Source organism: Chiloscyllium punctatum, chromosome 3 (genome assembly GCF_047496795.1).
Source record: "Chiloscyllium punctatum isolate Juve2018m chromosome 3, sChiPun1.3, whole genome shotgun sequence".
In the NCBI taxonomy this organism is placed as follows: domain Eukaryota; kingdom Metazoa; phylum Chordata; class Chondrichthyes; order Orectolobiformes; family Hemiscylliidae; genus Chiloscyllium; species Chiloscyllium punctatum.
Window position 1 is genome coordinate 63,581,974 of NC_092741.1, and position 25,954 is coordinate 63,607,927.

The window sequence follows — 25,954 nt, forward strand, 5'->3', positions numbered from 1 at the left end:
TCCTTTAGTGAAGGAAACTGCTGTCCTTACCTGGTCTTGCAACACAGTTGACTCTTAACTTCCCTCTGAAATGGCCTAACAAATCACTCAGTCATATTAGTTGGTAGAAAAGGAAGAAGGAATGAAATCAGCAAGACCACCAAGTATTAACTAAGGCACCAGAAACAGAAACAGCAAACACAGCTTTGTCAATCCTAAGAAGTCCTCTTTGCTAGTATTTGGGGGCTTATGCTAAAATTGCATGAGTTGTCTCACAGACTAGTCAACCAACAGCCTGTCAGTCTCAGTCGATGCTCACAGAAACATACCTTACAGAATATGTCCCAGACATCACTATCACCAACCCTGGGTATGTCCTATCCTATCAGCAGGAAAACCAGCAGAGGTGTAGATCAGTGGAATATGATTGAGAAGGAGACACTCTGGGAGATTTCAACATTGAGCCAGTCTTATAGCATCAAGTAGACAAAGAAACCTCCTGCTGATTATAACATTCCCTCCTCCCTCGGCTGATGAATCAGAATTCCACCTTGAACAATAGTTCAAGGAAGTGCTGTGGATGCAATGGCACAGAATGTACTCTGGGTGGGGGATTTCAATGTTCACCACCAAGAATGGTTCGGCAGCAGAACTACAGATTGAGCCGGTCAGGCCCTAAAGGAAATAAATCTTAGACTGAATCTGCAGCAAATGGTGAGGGAACCCACAACAACTCACAGAAAGGCTTCTGAGGAAGGCCACTGGACTCAAAGCATTAACTCTGCTTTCTCTCCATAGATGCTGCCAGATCTGCTGATATTCTACAGCCATTTCTGATTTTGTTTATCTACAGGATTTCCTTAGGCTAATGTCCTTAATCAAACCACTTTCATTGATTTATCAATGACCTTCCCTCCATCTTGAGATCAGAAGTGGGGATGTTCACTGGTGACTTCAAAATGCTCAGCACCAATAAGGACTCCTCAAATACTGAATCAGTCTATGTCCAACTACAGCAAGATCTGGACAATATCCAGTACAGGGCTGACAAATGACAAGTAACATTTGTGTCACACAAGTCCCAGGCAATTATCATTTCCAACATGAGAGAATCTAACCATTGTCTCTTGATATTCAATGGCATTCCCAATACTGAATCCCACACTATCAACTACAGAGGGTGACCATTGACTAGAAGCTGAACTGGACTATAAGTAATGTGGTTACAAAAGCAGTTCAGAGGCTAGGAATACTGTGGCAAGCAACTCAACTCCTGACTCCCCAAAGTCTGTCCACCATCTACAAGGCAGTCACTAGTTTGATGGAATACTCCCCACCTGCCTGGATAAGTACAGCTCCAACAAAACTCAAGAAGCTTGACACCATGCAGGACAAAGCAACCCACTTGATTGGCACTACATTTACAAGCATCCAATCCCTCCACCATTGACATTGAGTACTATCTACAAGATGCACTGTGGAAAATCTCTTCAGGGAACACCTTCCACACCGGTGACCATTACCATCTAGAAGGATAAGGGCAGCAAATAATTTGGAATACCACAACCTGCAAGTTCCTCTCCAAGTTACTCACCATCCTGACCAGAAATATATCACTGTTCCTTCAATGTCAATGGATCAAACTCCTGGAACCCCACCTGCGATAGCAGTGTGGGGATACCTAAACCAAATGGACTGCAGCAGTTCAAGAAGGCCATTACCTTCTCAAGGCAATCAGGGATTGACAATGAATGCCAATTCAGCTAGTGATGCCCACGTCCCATGAATTAATACAAAACCCCCAAAACACCACCATAAAACAAAAACATGCAACTTCCTTTTAACCCAATCTGTATCATGCCTCTTGAACCAATACTTTGAGCAAACAATTTATTATTTTATTCACTCAGCTAGACCAGCACTTACTGTCCTCATTGCCCAGAAGTTAAAAGTCAACCACATGCAGGCCAGGCAAGGATGGCAGGTTTGCTTCCTGAAGAACGTTAATGAACCAGATGAGATTTTATGACAAGCAGCAGTGGTTACATTGACACCACTAACACTTTAATTAGGGATTTATATTAAATTCAAATTTTCACAGTTGGGAGTTGGTGGGACTGAACTCATACTCTCAGAAGGTTAACGGGGGTGTTCTGGATTATTAGTCCAGTAATTACCACTATGCCAGCACTGCTCAGAGGCTAACTGCTAAATCAAGGATGGCACTTCATGGCTGAAAAGGTGGATCAGGCGGTATTATCCTTCATGCTTTTTGGTGCCAATAAAATGGATGTCCATCGACTTGTAAACTGTGAATACAGTATGTCAGCAGTTGTATGTTCAGATTATAATCCAAGTAAAGGGAGTGCATCTGAGATGCAAAGATTCAACAAGCTCACTAAGAGCCTTATTAAGAGAAACTAATGTGGTCATTTATAATGAGATTTTAGATAATAGTTTGGGGTGTGGCAAATATTAGTTATCATGGGATCTGCAGGTTAACACAGATATAGGACTGATTTCCGCATGGGCCTTGGATCCTGACCTCAGGATTAAATGAAAAACCTGAACCTGTATTTAACAACTGCATGTCAAAGGCACACCTTTCTCAGAGGCAGTCTCTTTACTGATCACTTCCATGCTCACTTTGCTATTAACACATGTACAAGGTGCTGAGGCAGGTAACTTTTCACAAGAGACTTTCAACCTGGAAGTGCCTGTACATACATATACTTAGAGCTACAATCATCAGGTGCACAGCCTTTAGGCTCCTCGAAGCTGAGGTATAGACAACTACCCGGTGCAATGTTTGGACAACAGGAGCAAGCCTTCCTATCTCTCGGAGACAGAACTGCTGGTTTGGATGACATCTCACTCCTCTAACATTGAGGTTCGCTCCATAGAGTTGTGTTGCTCTACTGAAAACTAAATGTCAGTGCACTCTTAAAATCTGGATTCATGATCAACTTAATTGGTCACATGTCTCCATGATGCCGACAGCCCATCCAGGTCACTGTCTGCCTATGGGAAAGTTCTTCAGTGGCAGAAGCCAGCCTGATATTGCTCTCCCCTATTTTCCTGGAAGGATCCTTCTCTGTCTTCAAGCCCACTTTCACAGAGGAGGAAAAATTTAGCCATGGGCTTTATTTGATGTATTTGGCCATTTCCACTGACATTTGAATGGCAGTAATTTACAATGCAACCCGAGATGTAATTCTCGCGTACATTTCAACACACTTACCATGCAAACTTAAGAATTGGACTTGGAAACACTTTTGCGTTGACCATTCTGTTTTCATTTCCCATTGCATTGAATTCACTCGAGCAGACACACACAGAGTGAATTTTGGTTGTGTTATATTAAGCTTAAATTTTGATTTTCGAGTTGCACAATTTTTCTACAATAAAAGAGGAAGATTATGACAATTTACTTTAATATCTGTATATTTTATAATATGCCTGAAATTAAATTGTCTTTTCATAGCTGTCACCAAAGAAACGTTGTGGTTTTTTCCAGTTTCAGTGTAAAATAGAAGCTGTTCAATGTCTTGGACATGGGAGGACAACAACAAATGTTTTTTAACTTGACTTATGGTAAGCATTCTTGCTTCAATTCGAGGTTGTGGGATCAAGTCCCACTCTCGCATTTGTTATGCAATGATTTAATTTCAAAACAAGTCATTAAGTGAAGGAACCTGAGATATCCTTAAGATTTAATGGATGGTATAGACACATAGTGTCTTTATTTATTTCATGCTGGAACCGTGGGCGCTTGAAGAAATAAAACAGAAAGAGGTGTTTTTTTTCACAATTATTAGACAAATTAACGAAGTAAACTCATCAGTACATCTAGTGCCATATAACTAGTCTCATGGATAAAGTGTGCAATCAGGGAGTTAAATTTTTGGTGGAGAGAGATTTCAGCTATACACCTCCATGTGCTAAATGAGCTTTATTGAGAAAAGTTCCAACCAATTATGTCAATGCAAGGATAATAACTTGATGTGGATGAGAGGAAAGAAAGAACAGAAAAAGGGACAAAGAATAGGAAAGACAGCAAAGAAAATCAGGAAATTACAAAAAGCAGATTAGAGAGTGAATGGATTACAATGGGTAAGATTGTAAAATAAACAGAGCTGGAGAAAATATGTGAGGTAAAGTACAATTCTGTTGCTGAAATTATATGATACTTGAACAAGAACAGGACTTAGATTATGGCAGGGCTGTATGCAAGATAGCAGGTTGATCAGAGAAGTATTGCATTGGTCAAGTGTAGAGGTAGGAAAAACATAGATGAGATTTCAGCAGCAAAGGTTGAAGCAGGGTCAGAGACAGTCAATTAAATGGAGGTTCAGGTTTTTCATGATGGTTCAAAAGGTTAGCACAGGGTCATTCAGTAAGGTTGTAGATAATATAATTCAGCTTCAGGCAGTGGCCAGGAAGAGGAATGGTTTGGGAACAGATATTGTTCAAAAACAATAATTTGCTCTTCCCATTTCTACTTGGAGGATCTCTCTGATCACGCAATATGTAATGGTGAGCAAATAGCATAATAAATTAGAGGCAATGAAAGTTATTATCATCAGTGTGCATGTGGGTGATGTTACCGAGGGGCAAAATGTATGAGGGTGGGGCTTGGAGAAACGATAGACCCTAATGGAACATGAGCTACTCAAACGGGTTGTTAAGTTACAGTTAGAATCCTGGGCTGAGTTTTAGGTGAGTTACTTTATAACTTATACTCAAATCAGTAAGATGGCAATATGGATGAATGGCATCATTTTATCTGGAGAGACTGGAAAAAAACAGAGAATCATAGAGATTTATAGCACAGAAAAAGGTCCTTCAGACAATCGCATTTGTGCCAATCAAAAACAAGCATCTGACTATTCTAATTCCATTTTCCAGCTCTTGGCCCATAGCCACGTATGCCTTGACATTATAAGTGCAAATCTAAATATTCCTTAAATGTCATAAATGTTAGGCAAAGAATTCCCGATTCCCACCACTCGCTGGGTGAAAAATATTTTTATCACGTCTTCTGCCCCTTACTCGTGCCTCACTCATGCATATATTCTCATAGTTTCACTCAAGCTGTGGCTTTAATGAATATTTTCTGCTCACTTCCTGTGACATAATTCATAAAGAAAACACAAAGTGGCTATTCCAAATTCTGAAAGATTTTTAGAAATATGGAAAATATTCCCATTATTACATTATTTTGTTAGCAACAGGAGGCAAATTTAAGTTCATGACCAAAAGAACTTAGGAACAAAATAAGGAACATAACTGACCAAAGGCCAATTGTTTGACATGGTCATTGAGGTTCTGCTCACGTAAACTGTGCACACCAACATTCTGTTAATGACATTTCCTTTTTTAGTTGTACATACCAATTCATTGTGTCCTTCTTGCCAAACACAAATATCGCACCGTAAGTCATGGTCTACTTTCCGGTCAGTTGCTGTAGTGAGTTTCGTAACAAAAGGGTATATACATTTCAAAACTACTTTGTGCCCATGAACTGAAATGTCTACTGTGGGCGCACCTATTGTGGCTGTTTAAAACATAGAAACATTATAAGTAATTAACTAGCATTTAGAATTCTGCTAAAGACATTATTCATAAAGGATAGCTATTATTCACAATAATTGAGTGGCATTGACATTTTTACAAAAGTGGGATTATTGTTTCAGTTAAATCAGTGGATGCAAACATGTCACACAGACAGAATATTACGATGAGCACTTTCTCTGCTTACACCAGTGATGTTCACATTCCATGAAGCAATTTTTTAAAAAAATGTCACATAAAGATGTGATCAGGGCTAATCCAGGCTAGGAAGACCTCAGGAATTATTGCAGCATTTTCTTTCACTTACCAGATTCTCAAGAAGTTCAGCCAAAAGAAAATCTCTTATATTTATTTATTTTAGTTGAGCTAGTTGTGAAGCCCCTCAGATAAAAAGATGACACTTGCTCATGGCAAGAATATGTACACAGAGTCTTTTAACATGGGGAAGCTATTGAGTTGAAGCTACCTCACAATTCTGGCTGACCAGGAAATGTTCCCACTCTTATCAGCTAACATGGTGTATTGGAAAGATTTACAATCTAATAATAGTATCATGGCTAAGTCCTACTGTGAAACTTGAACCCAGAGGTAGGGACACCACCACTGCATCATAGGATCTCGCACCATAGCCAGTCAGCTGCTGCCACTGCACTTCTGTGGTTGGGTTTCACATAATGAAGACTGCCCCAGTGGAAGCTAATATTGTGGCACCAATGATGTAATTGTGCAATTACTTCTTTGCATTAACTAGACCTCCACCGATTTTGTATGGAAACCTCATCATAATTTGTCATAAAATTGATATTGCCTGGGAATATAGAGGGTTGGAGCAGGTTGTTAGATTTGGGGGTGATTCAGGACAGAATATGTTTTGATGCACAAGATATTACAATCCTATGGCATAAGCAGTATAGACTGGAGGGTCTTTTGATGTATGCTATTGCAGAAGAAAATGAAATAAATGGTTACAGCGCAGAAAGAGATGATTCAGTCCATCGTGTCTGTGCAGGTTCCCTGCAAGAGCAACTCCACTAATTCCATGCCCCTACCTTTCTGTATAGTTGTCCATTTATTCCAAAGTTCTGTTTTCTTATTACATTTTCTAGGAATACAATCCATGTTCATTACGTTGATTTCTATAGCTCAGCCTTCTGAAGTTCTGTTGAAACATAAGATGCACTTACCATTCTGTTGAAAGCTGAATCTTTCTGTGAGGACAAATTGTGACTCCTCAAATTTTGTGATTGCTTTGACTTTGGCGTAATAGGAATTTGATGTACTAAGGTTCACACTAAAGGCTTCAGTGACGTCGCAGTGATATAAAGCAATGTTCGAACAGGGTGGGAACAGTTGCCATCGAGCAGTCCTACATGTAAAGGAGAAGTAAAGAAAGTCCTGTTCAGATTGACAAATTTCAAACTATTTGAAATAATTATAACATGTTAAATATTAAAATAAATACACACTGGTAATCCCTGAACTGGACAGTAAAGTTTGTTGCTTCAGATGTCCTATTTACATAAGTCCATGTTAGTACGGTCTTAAAATTGTGTGACTTCAAAGACAAGTTCACTGGAGGAGAAAGTTTATGATAACCTGCAAAATAAACAATATTTAAATATAAGAATATGGGCAGAATCCAGATACACAAATTCATAGAAACATCATCAGCATTACTGAAATTCTATAAATCCACTGCCAAAGTGTCCACATTCTGTGGTTTTGTTTAAAGGAGAAAGATCTGGAATAGCAGTTTAGAAATTTGAGACTTCCTGTTACAGTTTCCTAGTCACAGTGCTTCTCAGATGGAAAAACATATTACGAGCTGACTGGTTATGCTCTTCCCTACAATCAGGACGTCATGGCGGATGTCAATGATTATGGGAATCACTGAATTAGAAGTCACAGATGTCCATTCCTGTGTGGGAGCTTGATGCCTGAGGTAGAAGATCCAGAGCATTACGGTCAAAAAAGCTGAGACATCTGAAATTTGGCAGGGGAAGCAGACTTCTCCTGAACTGCCTCTCATAATTCTAGTGAAATCCGATGATTGATGGCAACATCCTGCATGGCTAATGTTACACATCAATGTGCCCGAAGGGACATCTACCCCTGTCTGCCGCTTGTTGGGATTCTCATAATGAGGCTTGGTTGGTGACCTGAATTTCTCATATGGACAAAAGGAAACCTCAATCGTCAGACACAGCTATGTAGCACCTCATGAAAAACTGTGTTAATTCAGAACAGGTTGATTGTTTGCAGTTTGGAATGCATTGTGATAAAATACAAAATAATAAAACTAAGGAAATGTTTTCTTCACTTCTGTAATCCAAAGTGTTAGCTGATTTACACTGTCATGCGGCACAGAATCAAACCTTTCAGCTCAACTCTTCCAGGGCTGACCAGATTTTCAAAACAGAAGCAGTCTCATTTGCCTGCATTAGATACATGTTTCTCTAAATGCTACCTATCCATCTACATGTACAAACATCTGTTAAGTATTGTAATTGTACCCACCTCTACTATTTCCATATACTCATCACCATCTGTGCAATAAAGTTGCCCCTCAGGTCTCTTTTAAATCTTTCCCCTCTCACCTTAAACCTATGCCCTCCAGTTTTGGATTCTCCCACCTTGGGAAAATGTCTTGGCTATTCACCTTACCTATGCCCCTCACAATTTTATAAGCTTCTATAAGGTCACCCCTCAGCTTCCTGTTTCAGGGAAAAACATCACAGCCTATTCAACGTCTCCTTACAGCTCAGAGAAGGTGCAGAGAGAGAGAGATCAATGTTATCATTTGAGAGGTGTGTTCAAAAGTATTTTTATAGAGGGGGAGAAACTGTTCTTGAATCTGTTTGTATGTGAATTGAAACTTTTATATCTTCTGTCCAATGGAAGAGTGTGGAAGAAAGTATAACCAAGGTGGAAGGGCCTTTGATTATGTTGGTTTGTGATGAAGTTTAATATACATCATTTTGTTAATAATGATAATTAATGTTATACTCTATAGTTATACACTGCTAACATTTTCATTAGTGGTACAGTGAAAATGTCATTGGATTAGAAATCCAGAACCACAGCATGAAACTCTGGGGAATGTGGGTTGGAATCTCACTACAACTGTATTGAATATAAATGCAATTATCTGGAATATAAAAGGCAGTCAAGTTAATTAATGGTGACCATCATTGCTATCATCAGTAAATGGAAAAAAAAAGTCATTAATGTCTTTTAGAGAGGATATCTACCTTCTTTACCTCGCAATGGTCTACATTTGGCTCTGAAAGCATGGCAATATAGTTAACTCTTAATTGGCTTAACAAGCTTCTTTGCTCAAAGGCAATTAGGACTTTGCAATAAATGCTGGCCATGTCAATAATGCACACTTACCCATGAAAGAACAAAGGAAAGAAAACACAGCAATAATGCTTGGAAGGGATAAGGGGGCTGCAGGATAAATGCATGATAGAATAGATACTGGTTCAAGGGTATGGGCCTTCATTTGAAAGTGGGAGATTCGGAGTAGTAGTGTTAAAAGTTGACATTTTTCACATACTTTAATGTTTCTGCATTAGTTGTGCTGGCATCGCATATTAATATCTATATTTCATCAACATTTGTAGTGGGAAGCACTAGCTAAACCGCATTTTACCTGCTCAGATGGTTGTGATGACATACTTTGTTCTTCGTGAAGTAAATTCCACTTTGGTTTCCTCTGCTACATCCATCGTGCTCATTCGCCATAATAATAACATCAATGGTGTAACAAGAGTTTGCCCAGAGGCAATGCTAGATCAGTTTTTGAGAAACTGTGACTGAGAGCAAAAGGTCCAAATGATTTCAGGAACTCTGACCCTGAGGAAAACAAATTCATGCACGTGTAGGCAGAATGCCAATTTCTTTTTTTGTAAAAGTGTTTTTCTGCTTTATAAGTTTGTATTGTAAACTCTAGATTGATTATGTCTGGAAATCATCAGCAGAGCCTGGCAGCTGTTGTGCCTTGTAAATCTCAGCTAAAGTTACACTTCAGCATGTCAAATGCAATGAACTCACTGCTACAGCATTGGCTCTCACTGTAACACATGTAAGCCATAAGCCATGTAAAGACTCTGAAACAGTGAGGAAACTAAGAGAAGGTACCTTAACGACATCATGTTGGAAATTACTCCTACTGGGCTATCTTGCAAAGAACCAAAATCACACCTCATTTAGGCACTATAAATGCAACGTAAACACGGAGCAAGTTTACACTCTCAATGTTTTTGGTCCATTAACAAAGCTACAATTAACTTCTAATTAAAACTTTCTCAAGGATTAATCTGATCACACACCTTGACTCAAGAAGAACATGGGCTGAAAACCTGTTAGCCCATTTGTTTGGAGTTTCTGCCAATCGTCTAATGACGCAATGACGGCAGGTCACACAAAGTCCCGAATAAAGTTCTCAGTGACTGTTGATGACATCACATAATACTCACTCATTTTAAAACAAGGTAGGTCAACATGAACAAAGTCATTGATGGTCTATTAGTAGTTTGAAACATGGGACTGGATTTTATGGCACATGGTCAAGCGTGTTTTCAGTCAGAGATATGTTAAATATAACTAGTGACTCGCCCAGTGCTTCCCCACCCAATGCTGACACACTCCTGATGGTATGGAAAGCACCCATCATTTTTGGAAAGAAAATTAATAAGAAATTAAGCTGTATAGCAAACCAAACAGACCAAATGGTTCACTGCCATGCTACAATATTCTTGGAATATGCAGGCAAGTGGGAATTGGTGGGCTTTTTTCTTAAATGCAGACTGATGAAAAGGTGGCTAAAAAAAGTTGCTGATTCTTTTGGCATGCAAGTAGCCCTGTTCAGTAGCTTCACCAGGTTGACAACTGGCACATCATTAGCTATGCCTGGTGCTGCTCCTAGCATGCCCACTCGTACCCTCCATTGAACCAGTGTTGATCCCCTGGCTTGATGGTAATGGCTGAGTGGGGGCTATGCTGGGTTATGCGATTGCATATTATGCTGGACTACAATGCTGCTGCTGTTGATGACCCACAGAATCTCATGGATGTCTAGCCTTGCGTTACTAGATCTGTCGGTCCCATTTAGCACACTGATAGTGCCACACAACATGATGGAAGGTATTCTCAATGTGAAGATGGGAATTGGTCTCCACAAGGACTGTACTGATATCCCTCATTTCTTCTAGGAGGTTGGACAGTGCAGAATGTTCCATATGAGAGGAATTTCTCTCTCCCTGGTGTGGCAAGATTACAGGCCAGAAAAGTGAGGTGGTATTGTATGAATGAGAAAAAAATAGATTTCCAACATTGAGACAATTTTTTCCCTCAAATGGATGACTTGAATGATGACTTCAGATTCTTGCTCTTTTATGCCACATATCTTATTTCCAGGCATTTGCATCTCATTAATGCACCAACTGGCCTTATTACGTATCATTTCAAACTCTTCTTTCCTCCATTGAGAATCTCAAAGGGACAACTTCCTACCATGTAAATCAGTGAGTGTAACTGTAGGCTGCAGCTCCCTGAATTCTTGTCCCAGCATCATACCCCTACTTCTGCAGAATGACATCCCTGTCTAGCCACCACCCTCTGCCACCCTTCAATACGCAACTCTATTTTAGTGAATCACCAGCTTTGTCGCATCACCATGCCTGGTCTCAGACCAATTCAGACTCTTCTCTAATATACTTTTGAAGCTCAGCAGCGCCTAGGACATGCAAGTTTCTGTCACGTTGTTTTGCATCCAAGGCCATATACACATACATCACTATAGGATACACCTTATGGTTCTCAGCTTGCTTTCTTAGGACTCCATCACTTTTGCTTAGTTCTAGGCTGTCAGCCTCTGTCTATCATTGCTTTCTTAGTAAGGACTCATCGGCTTCAGCACTGATTTACAGGCTGCCAAATCCTGTATGAGTCTCATTGCTTTCTTAAAGCACGAGATCTTTAGTGTTCAGTTACCAGCTGCTATCCTCTGTGGCTTGTTTTGCCTTTGAGAACAAAGGGTGCTTGCTGCACTGGGGAGCACTGAACAGTCAGTCTACCAGTCACTTCAGGAATGAACTTATCATCGTGCGGCACAGCTATGTCAGCAGTTTATTTGTGCTTCAAGAAAGTGCAATGTGAAAGTCAAACTGGTGCAGTCCTTAGTAGGGTGAAGGATGATGACAGTTAGTCAGGGATACTTCCATAGTCAGTCACAGAATCTCAGAATCAGTATGGTGCAAAAGGAGGCCATTTGGCCCATCTTGCTTGTACCAACTCTTCAAATGAGCATGATTATCTTGTGGCAATCTCCTGCTTTTGCACCATATCCCTGCACTTTATTAATATCCAAATAATCATCCAATTTTTTTTGATTGTCTCCATTGAACCTGCCTCCATTACATTTCCAGGCAGTGTGTTCCATACCCTAACTACTCGCTGTGTGAAAAAGATTTTTCTTACATCACCCTTGAATCTTTTGCACATCACTTTAAATCAGTACCCTCTCATTCTTGTTCTGATTTTATATATATATATATATATATATATATATAAGGAACCACTTTGAAAAAGAAAATAAAAGTCACAAGCAACTTTCCTGATCTGCTAAGGCATCACCGTCACCAAATCTCCCACCTAACATTACTAGTCAGAGTTTAACTGGGCCAGTCACTTCAACGCTGTTTGCCATTCACTGCCCCAAAATTCACTTCCTTTAGCACCAACGTGGCTGCAATATGTATCATTCATGGAGCATACTGCAGCAGCTCTTTGAGCTGGAAGCATCTAAGAAGTGTCCTCCATTCTCAGTTACTGACCACAATTGAATGACATAAGTGGTATCAAAAGTCTGAGGAACAGCAGGGAGAAAGCTCCCTAAACTAAGGGGCAATACCAGTGTTATGACCATTTTGTAGTGCAGTGCTTTTTCCAATATCTCAGGCTCTTATGACCTCCCCTTGAGTGTTACAGGGAGTCTAGCTCCATTGACTGGTGGCCTCTTCGTGTGGAAGTTTTGGAAGGCGCTGGTAGTGTTTGGAAGATGGCTGCTGCGCAGTGGTTTCAAAGACACACTAACTGAACTAATCCCATTCACAGCTGCAAATGTGATCCGCTGGTGGGAGTATATCAAGGACACATTCTGTCATGACCTATTTTCATGGCCCTCTGGGATCCCACACTGCCATTGCAGGGCCAGGAAAATTCAGCCCGCAATGATTTCTGTGTTCAGCACCAATGAGAAAGGCAAGAGCAATAAGATCAACAAACACCACAGTCTCCAAATAACACACCATTCTGCTTTGGACAGACATAACTGCACTGTCACCATTATGGAGTCAATACCTGAATTTACTGCCTAACACCATGGTGTGCAATATGCTTGAAGCAAAGACGCTCCACTTCCTCAGGCTTTGTGGGAACTGTCAATTACATTTTTATTGACAGCATTGGCCACATCCCTAGGAAAAAAACTGAACCAGTGGTTCCACCTCCTCCTGTGGAAAATGGCGAATATGTATTACAAAAACGATCAGTGCTCCCATAGAACTGAAACAGAGAACTTCGTATCGTGGATTACAGAAGTAAGATTAACACAGGACTGCAAAATCCTGTTATACTGAGGACACTTCTGATATCATTGCAAAACATTCAAGTTTATGAGAAAAGTGCTAAACCTAACCAACTTTCAGTTCTTTAAATGATAACGTTTTAAACAACTTTAGAAAAGTGTGCATAGCCATTACTGTTGTACTTCATTCCATATGAAATACGAAGTCCTGAGCAATAACCATGCCCAACCTAACTGACCCTCCACAACAGTCACATAAATCATTCCTTTGATGTCAATTTGTGAATGAAGGCTTTAGTTATTAGATGGCAATATCTATCTAAATATATTCAAGCAATTCTTATCATAGGTTAATAGTGCATTATATAAAACCTGTGAATAGCCACCAAAATATAGAGTTAAAAGCATACAATTGTATTTGATTCATGAAATAAAGTGGAACACAGAAACACGACGTTGTGATGAATCAGTTTAGACTCAAATAAGGCCAAATGCATTTGGGAGTAGAGAGGAGAAGGAAAAGCAGAGGATCTTTGTTCATATGAATAAAGCCTGTATAATTACTGTTGATTCACATGGGAAGAACATAATACAGGATGCTTCTGATGTACACATGGTAGCTCAGTGGTTAGCACTGCTGCCTCACTGCACCAGGGTCCCAGGTTTGATTCCAGCTTCAGGCAACTGTCTGTGTGGAGTTTGCACATTCTCCCTGTGTCTGCGAGGGCTTGCTCTGGTTTCCTCCCACAGTCTGAAGGTTTGCAGGCCAGGTGGCTTGGCCATGCTAAATTGCCCATAGTGTGAGGTGCATTAGACAGCGGGAAATGGGTCTGGGTGGGTAACTCTTTGGAGGGTCTTCGGAGTGTGGATGGTTGGGCCGAAGGGCCTGGTTCCATACTGTAGGGAATCTAATCTACACTTTGCCTCCGTCACCTACTCCTTCCATATTACAAGATACTTTCTCAAGTACTGTGATATTGTTAAGCTGAAAATTGGCTGGAAAATGTACCTTTTATCAAACTTTGGGGCATTCATTCCAGATATGGGAGTCAACGAGAGGGTAATATGGAAGATATTCACACACCATTTGTTCAAATAATTACTTATCAGTCACTCATACTGTGTTGTGCTTACAGTTAGCTGAAAAATTATCAGAATTCTTTCCATTGGTAAAAATGAGTTAAAATGAAAGGAGAATGATTGTGTTTCCTTCATTAAAAGTAAACGATAGGATCCTGATGTGAAAGAAAATAGTTAAGAGCTCAATTGTTCATATAGCTAGACTAAATAATCAAAATTAATTATCACTAACCTTTGATATAGCTTCTGCAGGCTTTAAGTAGCATCAGATTTATGGAAATGCTTAAATGTTCTGGTACCTCTGTTTCAAAGTATTCAACAAGGACGGTCTCTTGCATTACTAACCAAATGCTAGTGACATTTCATCAATAATTGTGTTATGATAATTGCAAACGTGTTTCATAACTAATTTTCAGGAACAGAAATTTACTATCTCATATTGGAGAATTACAAGTTGGGATGTATTTCAGATCCTTTCAGTAGGAGTGTACCTGGGATCAATCTAGTCAACCTATTACATTCTCATTCAACTTGATATAACACAAGTGGATGTTACAACAGTAGCATCACGTGCAGCATTGCAAGGCAAGAGAATGATATGTCTTTTAAACCAATTTTACTTACAAATCTAGAATGTCATCCTAATAAGCATTCCCTGCAGTGTGTCAAAACAGATAGTTCATCTCTGAAAGAACCATTTTTTAAAAAACTGCAAGATTTGAAATAATGAATTAAAATCAGAAATATTGGACAAGCAAGGGAATCCGAAAGAGAAAGGCATACTAAAATGTCAATGCTCATTGAGTCCTGATAACAGCCCCTACGCAAAACAATAACATATGTTTTTGCTTTCACATTCTCACAGACTGACTATTGTCTGTTTTTGTTTAATGGAAATACCCATTCATATAGAACTGTTTGTTTAGGGCCACTGATATTGTCATAACTTGCCACCTAAAAATAAAGTAGGGCTTTCTGCACGAGAGTGAATTCCTTCTGTAAGTTTTGAAATTGAATAACAATCCTATCTTACAAAAACTCTTAATTAGCAAGAACAATTAATGGTATTACTTCTTGAAACAGAACAAACAGATCCTATTTCATACCCCAACATGATCGTATGAAATAGATACAGTAGTAAGGCATTCGAACCTTCAAACCTGCTCCACAATTCAATAGGTCACGCCAGATCTGTTTGCGTTTCAAATTCCACATTGATCTCTATCTGCAATAACCTTTGATTTCCTTGTTTAATAAGATAATAGTTGGATTGAAATATAGTCATGCAGAAACTATCTGAGTTGACACACTCTCGCATGAGGCTCACACCCTGTAAGATTGGCATCTTAAGCTTCACTTCAATAAAGTCCTTGTGTTCAACAAGCTGTACTATTGTACACTCAAAAGGTGGTGTCAGAAGAGGCACTGCGGTGCATGCCCAGAGCTGAACTAAAATGCACAACTGCAAATCTGTGAACTGCCACTTTAAAAAGAAGAAAGTGCCAAGGTTGTGAATCTACAGCCAGAGCAGATTCATGGCAGAAGAGAACAGGTCTTGCAGTATACTGACACATGCTGGAGGCTGGGACAATCACAGGGCAGGATGCAAATACTGCAGAAACATCATGCAAAAGAAGATGGCATGTATGGATGAAAAGCACAACCAGTGCACAGGAAAACCAGTGTTTACTGCAAGAAAGTTGAGTAATTTTGCCCATAAATCTAAGACCAAAAAGAGCCACAACAAGCAGCATAGTTGCCATCAAGAGAGTTACTGCCTGAAGATTCTGATGAATCACTGTATATCATACAACAAGTTGGTTCAGTCAAGCCGATAGGGGAGCGGGGGTTTTCTGACTTTGGAATAAAGATTGCAGAAGGAGTATATCACATCAACATCAAACGTTATCATGAAGCCATCAACTCAGCAAAGGCCCTGATTATAACATACAAGCACCTTTCTCAAATCAAGCAAACTATCCAACAAGATGCAAATCTTCAACCATTGCAAGAAATAGTAACAAAAAGATGGCCAGACAGCATGAGGATGCAGCTGCTACTATATGACCTTATTGGATATAGAGACATTAGTTGACAACCCAAGATGGCATTTTGTTTAAAGGAAATAAATATCTCAAAGAAATTGTGAGGAGAGATGATAAAGTACATCCATGCAAACGACCAGGGAACTGAATCAAGTCTGAGGAAGGCAAGAGATGTGTTCTACTGGTGAAACATGAGCAATGAAATCAAGGAGTGGAGTTTTTGTCATGAGTACCAAGATAAGCAAGTTCGAGAGCACTGATGGCATATACCATCCCAAATAGTGCAGGTGAAACTGGAAGGATATATCTTCATACTTGCAGGAACTGATTTTTATGTCCCTGGAGACTACTCTACTGAGAGGTGGTTCAGTTGACTTCAATGACTAGCACTGAGATTTTTGAATGTCTTAAAGTACACTTCAGTCACTGGCATTCCCGACATTGCCATAAATGACAGTGGGTCTGCTGTTAACAAGTGAAGAATTGAGTTGCTCCATTAACATCTGAGAATTTCAATGCAACACATTATCTCCACACGAACCCCAAATGGAAAGGCTGAGGTGGCCGGGAAGATCACCAAAGGAATCATAAAGATTTTGAGGTAATCCTTGAGAGGAGAAACGTAAAGTCTTTTCCCTGGGATCGGGGAGTTCAGAACTAGAGGGCATAGGTTTAGGGTGAGAGGGGAAAGATATAAAAGAGACCTAAGGGGCAACGTTTTCACACAGAGGGTGGTACATGTATGGAATGAGCTGCCAGGGGATGTGGTGGAGGCTGGTACAATTGCAACATTTAAGAGGCATTTGGATGGGTTTATGAATAGGAAGGGTTTGGAGGGGCATGGGCTGGGTGCTGACAGGTGGGACTAGATTGGGTTGGACTGAAGGGTCTGTTTCCATGCTGTACATCTCTATGACTTTATGACTCTATATCTACTGAAAACACGGACAGTAGGCCAGTATAAAGACTGACATTGTTCTACACACAAGCTCCTCTCCCAATGGCAAAAAGGGTATTGAAGCCAAAAGTAGTAACAAGGCAGTGAAAAAGTCAAGCCTGAAGTGGCAGAAAGTTAACTTTCATTTCAACAAGACTGCTAACCACTGCCAGAGTTGGAAAGCCAGTCAGTGTGCATTCAACAATCTCCACAAAGCCATACCAAGTGGCAATATGGGACCTGCAGCTGTCAACTCAATGCAATGCAGTGAAAGTGAATGACCAGATAAACCATCACAACCACAGCCACACACACCCAACTGGAGAAGCAGTTCCTCATCTATAGGTGGCTTATCGTACCACCTACACAGAACACACATTTACCATTGGATACAAAGATCCAGAGCAATCGAACAACAGAAATAGAGTAACAACAGCAGCTACCACAACAGCAACAAATGACTTGAAACCACATGCCAGTCACAACAACACAAACTTGAACCCTTAAGAAACCAGGAGAAAGTGAGGTCTGCAGATGCTGGGGATCAGAGGCAAGAGTGTGGTGCTGGAAAAGCACAGCCGGTCAGGCAGCATCCGAGGAGCAGGAGAATAAGCCTTTCATCATTACTTAAGAAATCAACATGATTTAAAGAATATATGTGCAATGCATTCACAAAGACTGATAAAATTAAATAGCTAAGGCATGAGAAGAGTAATTATATATAGTTGGTAATGGGTAACTAAAATTGTACATGAACATTTAAGAATTTTTTTTTATTTTGGTTGGAGAAGAGGGATGTTTGAGTTCAAATACAGTCATTAATAAAGTCTTTGTGTTTAACAAAATGTTGTCTCGAAATACAACCACTGTCTGCATTAAAAAAATTCAATCACTCAGCTTCTACTGCTTTCTGAGGCAGAGTTCCAAGTTAAATAACCCTCATGGGAAAAGATTTTGCTCATACCTCTCTGAAAGGGTGAACTCTTAATTTTAAAACATTTTCCACTTCGATCTGGACTCATGCAAAAATGGCAACATTGTTTCCATGTCAACTTTATCAAGAGCTTACAGGATCGTATTTCTAGGACTTTGGGAGACAAAGCTCATTCATGGTATACTCAGTACCTGCTGGCATTGTCTCCAAGTATTATGATCTGCCCTGTCATTTTAATAAAACAATCTGAGTCTCTTTTGATCTCCAAGGATCAAACTGTTCAGCGTACTGTCTGACAGATTCCAGCACGGTGACATGACTCCTTTCATCCTCCCTACTTCCGAGCCAGGAGGCCTGGGTTCAAGTCCCATCTGCTCCCGAGGTGTGTAATACCATGTCTGACCAGGTTGATTAGAAAAAGAAAACCAAAGTACAGTTAATTTATAAGCCAAAAGATACAATCCAAGTACACAACATTCTTACAATCCTCAAAATTCCAACAATGTTAAAGGAGTCGCAAGTGGAATGAAACAGATGAACTGAAAAGGTGCTGGAAACAAAGAAAAATATAATAAGTTAAAGATAATGTAAACAGGGAAAGCTGTGTTTTTATTTTCTGCACCATTTGAACCGGGCATTACTTTAGTTTCCCGCAAAATTGGATGATGAAGATATGAGGAGTTTTACTGGTTCACCGCAGTATATTAATTAGGTCACATGGTGACTACAAGATCCATCCAAAAGGAACAGACTTTATCTCGATCAACGAAGAAACATAAGCTTAGGGTAAACTTTGAATTGATCACAGCATTGTCAGAATTAAGGAATCCCCAGTTGCACAGTTGATTTTTGAAAATTGTGGTTTTTATTCAGGATATATAGTTCAGCTTCATGATCAATGGTTCATTTAAGGATAAATGAAAGACTTAGAATCATAGAATCCCTACAGTATAAAAAGAGGCCATTCAGTCCATTGAGTCTGAGCCAACCCTCTGAATAGCATCTCATCCAGATCCAGACCTCTACTTTTTCCTGTAACTCTGCTTTTAGCATGGCCAATCCACCTAAGCTTTACATCCCTGGACATCAAGGGGCAATTCAGCATGGCCAATCCACCTAACTTAATCTTTGGACAGTGGGAGGAAACCACAGCACCCAGTGGAAACCCACGCAGATACAGGGAGAATGTGCAAACTCCATCCAGTTACCGAAGGCTGGAACCAAACCCAGGCCCATGGTTCTGTGAGGTAGCAGTGCTAACCAGAGCCATCATGTAGCCATTTCTCTAAATAAGAAGCCAATATGTCTATATGCTGCACATACTATTCAGTGTTTTAGCAATGGTATTTTAAAAATTATCTATTTGTAATTAACATTCAGAACATCTGAAACGTTTTCATTCCCAGAAGACACTGAGATTTTTAAAGAAAATAGTGGTTTCATTTTTAGGTTACAAGTTCAAATGTTATAAATCTGAAATAACAAACTTGACATTGCACTAACCTCTGAATTCTAACCAAACTAGAGGTGGGATGAAAACTGGGCAACCAATCATTTTGTTGAAGTCAAATATAAAGACTGCATTCCTTCATCTTTCTCATGTTCCTCTAGAAGTATGACAGATAAAGGATGCACAAAGGGATGTATCTATGAGGCATGTGACTTTATAGCACTGCACTGAAGGCAGCAGGACCCACTGGTCCATTGGTAAACACAACCTCATTTCAATAACCTCCCCACACACATTCCTCAACACCAACTCTCTTAAGCTCCCTGACCTCTCCCATTTTTCTCAGTTTTCCAACCCACTCTATTATCTCTGCACTCCCTCCATTTCTCTTCATGATCTCTGACTATGCTCTGATCTCTTCCTAACTGTCTGATAGCCAGACAGTGCAGGATAGAACACTGGAGCACCATCTTTCTAGATATTTTATGATCAACGTGGTCAGCAATGTAATTATACACTGGAGTGGTGGGACTTATACCCAGTCCTTTGCACTTCCAAAATAACAATATTTTTTCAACCTTCTCTCATATATAAGATGTATACAAGAGCACAGCTGACTCCCCAATTAATACCTACTATCTGAAATACAATAAACACCTAGTTAATGTCAAATGCATATTGATGCTCCCAAAAACTTCATGTAACCCTAGTTCCCTGTTAATTCATGATTTGCTCAATCACTGATCTCTACCTCCAAAATCCACAAAGTTTCCTGTTCCTGGGCTGCTGACCAGTTTGGTACCATCCCAAAGGTGCATTGCAAACTGATGGTTAGCAAGCCTGTTCGAAAAACTAGAGTCAGTGGGTACTTGGGGACAAACTCTTCATTTGACACCATCCAAGACAAAGCAGCCTGTTATTCAGGCTTGCAGTCAGATATGAACAAATACCAAGCATTTAAAACTTTATGATGTACAAGAAATCCCATTTTGAGGGTGTGCTCCAATTAAATAGTGAGAAATCTATGGCCATCAACTTCATTCCCTAGCTGCTGTGTTTTTTACACACTCGTGGGATGTTGGCATTGCTGCTAGCTGATCAGCATGTATTGCCTGTCCCTAGTTGCCCCTGAGAAGGTGGTGGTGAGCTGCCTTCTTGAACTGCTGCAGTCTTTGTACTGTAGGTTGACTTACAATGTCATTAGGGAGAGAATTCCAGGATTTTGAAGAAGTGACACTGAATTTCTATGTCAAGATGGTGCGAACTTGTGGATAGTGGTGTATCCAAGTATCTGCTGCTCTTGTTCTTTAGATTGTAGTGGTAATGATTTTTCAGGGTGCTGCCTAAGGATCTTTGGTGAATTTCTACAATGCATTTTGTATATAGTACACACTGCTGCTACTGAGCCTCAGCGATGATGGGAGTGGATGCTCGTGGATGTAGTGCCAATCAAGCAGGCTGCTTTGTCTTGGATGGTGTCAAATGAAGAGTTTGTCCCCAAATACCCACTGACTCTAGTTTTTCTAACTGCGAACCATTGACAACATTTTCTGATTTCTCCCTCACTCCACATGAAATAGGTGTTTTGCATTTTTCACCAAACATGGCTGTGCCTATGAACATGATTCTAATGAGGATTTGTGACATAATGCCAACCATGAAGATTGGAAAAATAGACCCCCCAAGACATTATGAGCACTTAACCTCAAAATATCATCATTTTAAACAATGCCTTCCTTCATGTATTTAGAAAGGCAAGGACTGATTAGGAATAGTCAATATGGCTTTATGTGTGGTAAATCATGTCTCACAAACTTGATTGAGTTTGAAGAAGTAACAAAGAGGATTCATGAGGGCAGAGCAGTAGATGTGATCTATATGGACTTCAGTAAGGCGATCGAAAAGGTTCCCTATGGGAGACTGATTAGCAAGGTTAGATCTCACGGAATACAGGGAGACCGAGCCATTTGGATACAGAACTAGCTCAAAGGTAGAAGACAGAGGATGCTGGTGGAGAGTTGTTTTTCAGACTGGAGGCCTGTGACCAGTGGAGTGCCACAAGGATCGGTGCTGGGCCCTCTACTTTTTGTCATTTACATAAATTATTTGGATGCGAGCATAAGAGGTACAGTTAGTAAGTTTGCAGATGACACCAAAATTGGAGGTGTAGTGGTCAGCAAAGAGGGTTACCTCAGATTACAACAGGATCTTGACCAGATGGGCCAATGGGCACAGAAGTGGCAGATGGAATTTAATTCAGATAAATGCGAGGTGCTGCATTTTGGGAAAGCAAATCTTAGCAGGACTTATACATTTAATTGTAAGGTCCTGGGGAGTGTTGCTGAACAAAGAGACCTTGGAGTGCAGGTTCATAGCTCCTTGAAAGTGGAGTCGCAGGTAGATAGGACATTGAGGAAGGCGTTTGGTATGCTTTCCTTTATTGGTCAGAGTATTGAGTACAGGAGTCGGGAGGTCATGTTGCGGCTGTACAGGACATTGGTTAGGCCACTGTTAGAATATTGCATGCAATTCTGGTCTCCTTCCTATCGGAAAGATGTTGTGAAACTTGAAAGGGTTCAGAAAAGATTTACAAGGATGTTGCCAGAGTTGGAGGATTTGAGCTATAGGGAGAGGCTGAACAGGCTAGGGCTGTTTTCCCTGGAGTGTCGGAGGCTGAGGGGTGACCTTATAGAGGGGCATGGATAGGGGAAACAGGCAAAGTCTTTTCCCTGGGGTCAGGGAGTCCAGAACTAGAGGGCATAGGTTTAGGGTGAGAGGGGCAAGATATAAAAGAGACCTAAGGGATAACTTTTTCACACAGAGGGTGGTACGTGTATGGAATGAGCTGCCAGAGGAAGTGGTGGAGGCTGGTACAATTGCAACATTTAAGACGCATTTGGATGGGTATATGAATAGGAAAGGTTTGGAGGGATATGAGCCAGGAGCTGGCAGGTGGGAGTAGATTGGGTCGGGATATTTGGTTGGCATGGACGGGTTGGACTGAAGGGTCTGTTTCCATGCTGAATTTTCTATGACTCTATGAGGTTCCACTACATGTACTTCTGAAAGCTCTAGCCCAAATAACTTTGCCAACAATTTCCACTTGATGCCGTTCCATTCTGCTTGTTGACGCAGTCCCTGCTGCCATCTAGACAGATGACCTTGGCTACTGTGGATCTTTGTGCTTGATGGAGTATGTGGACCATATAGGCACCAGCAGATTAGCAATACTGATGTCTTGTCTTGTGAGAGTGGCAGTGGCACAGTGCTGCCCCCTTTTAGGATGACAGCATTTGTGTTCTCACCAATGCCACTCCTCCAACTAACTTGCTGTCTTTTCAATCAGCCAAACTGGCATCAAGAGGTGCAGCCTGATGTCTCTCCTCAAATTCCAGAGGTTACCCTCCAAGACCACTTGTATTGTCCTGCAGTGAAATTCATTCCAATGGCCATGCTGCAGCTCTGGGATAACATTGTATATGAGCCCGTGATTATGCAGGGGCATCCGAAAGACAGGGTCTATGAGGATGTACAAGCATGATTAGTTTTGTTAACCTTTTGCATTACTGATGATGTATAGCAGGATAAAATTATTGCGTGAAAGTATTTGCTTTTGGCCTTTACTGGTTTTGACTAAAGGGACTTGGTAATGGGAAGTCTGAAATGGCTCTACCATCAGAGGATAATAAGTTCATATTGATGGTGAAAAATTCTTTTTAACCAAAGCAATGTTTCACAATGCAATCTCACTTACTCTGTACAGTTGCATGTGGTCTCTTTTCTGCATCCCTCTCTTACTCTCCATGTTCTGGATCTCAGAGAGATTCCCTCTGAGTGACAACAATCACCAAATCTTCACCTCCGTAGACCAATGAGTGTCTCCAAGGTTCTTATTGAATAACCTTTGACCTGGCATTGTGGCTTCAAGCCAGTGGAGGATGGTCAGGAGGACTGTATGGAAGGATGGTCCTTGTATTCCTCTATCTGCTTTGACATCCTTAAGGAGTTAAAGAGTACTGACTGTCACAGGATAAAAGCATTGTGAGCACTACTAGGGTAACGGGCATTCACTAACATCACTTTCTTAATGTGGTCACACATCAACCACACATGAAGGGAGAGGTAACCACTGTGGTTGTGCTTATGGTATTTCTCCTCATTAACTTTGGCAACCTTCAGTGCATGAGTGCAAATGATAAGTCTGAAGCTTTTGCAACCATCTTCAGCCACACAAGTGCTGAGCAACAATCATCTCCAAGGAGAAAGCATCTAACCATTGCCCTTTGACATTCAATGGCAGCATCATCACTCTATCAACATTCAGGATGTTCCCACTGTCCAAATTCCAAATGGGATTAGCCACATAAATACTGTGGCTGCAAGAGTGAATCAGAGTTTAGGAATTCTATCGTGCATAACTCACTTCCTGATTCTTCTGTCCACACTCCAGAAGGCACATGTCATGCATGTGAAATAATTCTTTTTACTTCCCTGGTTCAGTGATTATAAACAATCTAGCAACACTTAAGAAGCTCAACATCATCCAAGATAAAACAATCCAGCTGATTGGCACCCATCCAACACATTCAACATTCACTCCCTTCATCATTAGTGTACAACGGCACGTAACTCATGGAGGCTTCTTCAGTAGCATCTTCCAAATTCATGGACTATGCCACCTCAAATGACAAGGACAATACATGCAGAGAAAAATCCCAACTACTTATAAAATCTTCGCTCCAAGCAACATTCTGAATTGGAATTATATCACCGTTCCTTCACTGTCACTGGATCAAAATTCCTTCCCCAAAGAAAGGTGATGACCTCATTATATTGGATTAATAATCCAAGGATCTAGGTAAGGGTCTGGGAACCTAGGTACAATCCCAATGTGGTAGAATTTTAACTGAATAAAAATCTACAATTAAAAAGTCAAATGATGACCATGAAACTATTGTCAATTGTTGGAAAAGCCCATCAGGTTCACTAATGCCCTTCAGAGAGGGAAATCTTTGTCCGGACCTGGTCTGGCTTACATGTGACTCCAGGTCCACTGCAATGTGGTTGACTCTTAACTGCCCCTAAAATGGTTTGGCAAGCTACTTCGTTGTATCAATCACGAGAAAGTCTCAAATAAAGCATGAATTCGAATCACCGTCTGGCAGTAACTAAGGCACCAGAAACAATAACTGCAAACACAGTCCTGTTGACCCTGCAAAGTCCTCCTTTCTAATATCTGGAGGGCTAGTGTCAAATCTGGGAGCGTTGTCTCTCAGACTAGTCAAACAATAGCCTGACATTGTCGGCAAGGTATGATTCCATGAGTATGATTATATCTCATACACCAGCATCACCATTCCTGGATATGTCTTGTCCTAGGAGTGATAGCTGAGGTGGTGGAACAGTGGTAAACAGTTGAGAGGGAGCTGCCCGAGGAGACTTCAACATTGACACAGGACCCATCTAGTGTCACAGCAAAAGCAGTGGGTTTTGACAACATTCCAGCAATGGTATTGAAGACTTGTGCTTCAAAACTTGCCGCTCCCCAGCTGTTCCAGAAGAACTGGTATCTACCCAACAACATGGGTTGGTCCTGTAGAAAAAAGGCAAAACAAATCCAGCTCTGGCAATTACCACCATCAATCTACTCTCCATCATCTGTAAGGTGATGGAAGGTGTCATCAACGGTGCTATCAAGCAGCACCTTCTCAGCAATAACCTGCTCAGTGGCACCAGTTTGGGTTCCACCAGGGCTACTCAGCTCCTGACCTCATTACAATCTTGGTTTAAACATGGACAAAAGAGCTGAATTCCAGTGGTGAGGTGAGAGTGACAGCCTTTGACATCAGTGCTGCATTCAACCAAGATTTGGAAAAGTCAGTGTTGGATTGGGGTGTACAAAATTAAAAATCACACAACACCAAGTTATAGTCCAACAGTTGGACTATAACTTGGTGTTGTGTGTTTTTCAGCATTCAACCAAGTGTGGCATCAAGGAATCCTAGCTAAACTGGAATCAATCGGAAACAGGGACATATTCTCTGTTGGTTGGAGTGAGACCTGGCACATACAAGGATGGTTTTGGCTGTTGGAGGTCAGTCATCTCAGCTCCAAAACATTTCTGCAGGAATTTCTCAGAGTAATGTCCCAGGCCCAACTACCTTCAGCTGCTTCATCAATGAAATGGGTTTGCTGATGATTGCACAATGGTCAGCGCCATTTGTGATTCCTCAAACACTGAAGTAGTTCAGTTTCAAATGCAACAAGATTTGGGCTGACCTGTAACAAGTAACATTTGTGTCATATAATTGCCAGGCAATAACCATTTTCAATATGAAAAAATCTAACCATTGCCCTTGACAAT

General features: G+C 40.6%; 1 protein-coding gene across 2 annotated transcripts in view; it reads right to left on the reverse strand.

The window, feature by feature from the left end:
- Positions 1-25,954, reverse strand: part of LOC140454735 (interferon gamma receptor 1-like) — a 62,476-nt gene that overhangs the window by 6,963 nt on the left and 29,559 nt on the right. For both annotated transcript variants that reach the window (XM_072549620.1, XM_072549622.1), the window contains exons 2-5: positions 7,020-7,149; positions 6,738-6,919; positions 5,373-5,536; positions 3,221-3,377 (exon numbers count right to left, since the gene is read on the reverse strand). In XM_072549620.1, coding sequence (XP_072405721.1) covers positions 3,221-3,377; positions 5,373-5,536; positions 6,738-6,919; positions 7,020-7,149 — 633 coding nt within the window. The remainder of the gene's footprint in view (positions 1-3,220; positions 3,378-5,372; positions 5,537-6,737; positions 6,920-7,019; positions 7,150-25,954) is intronic.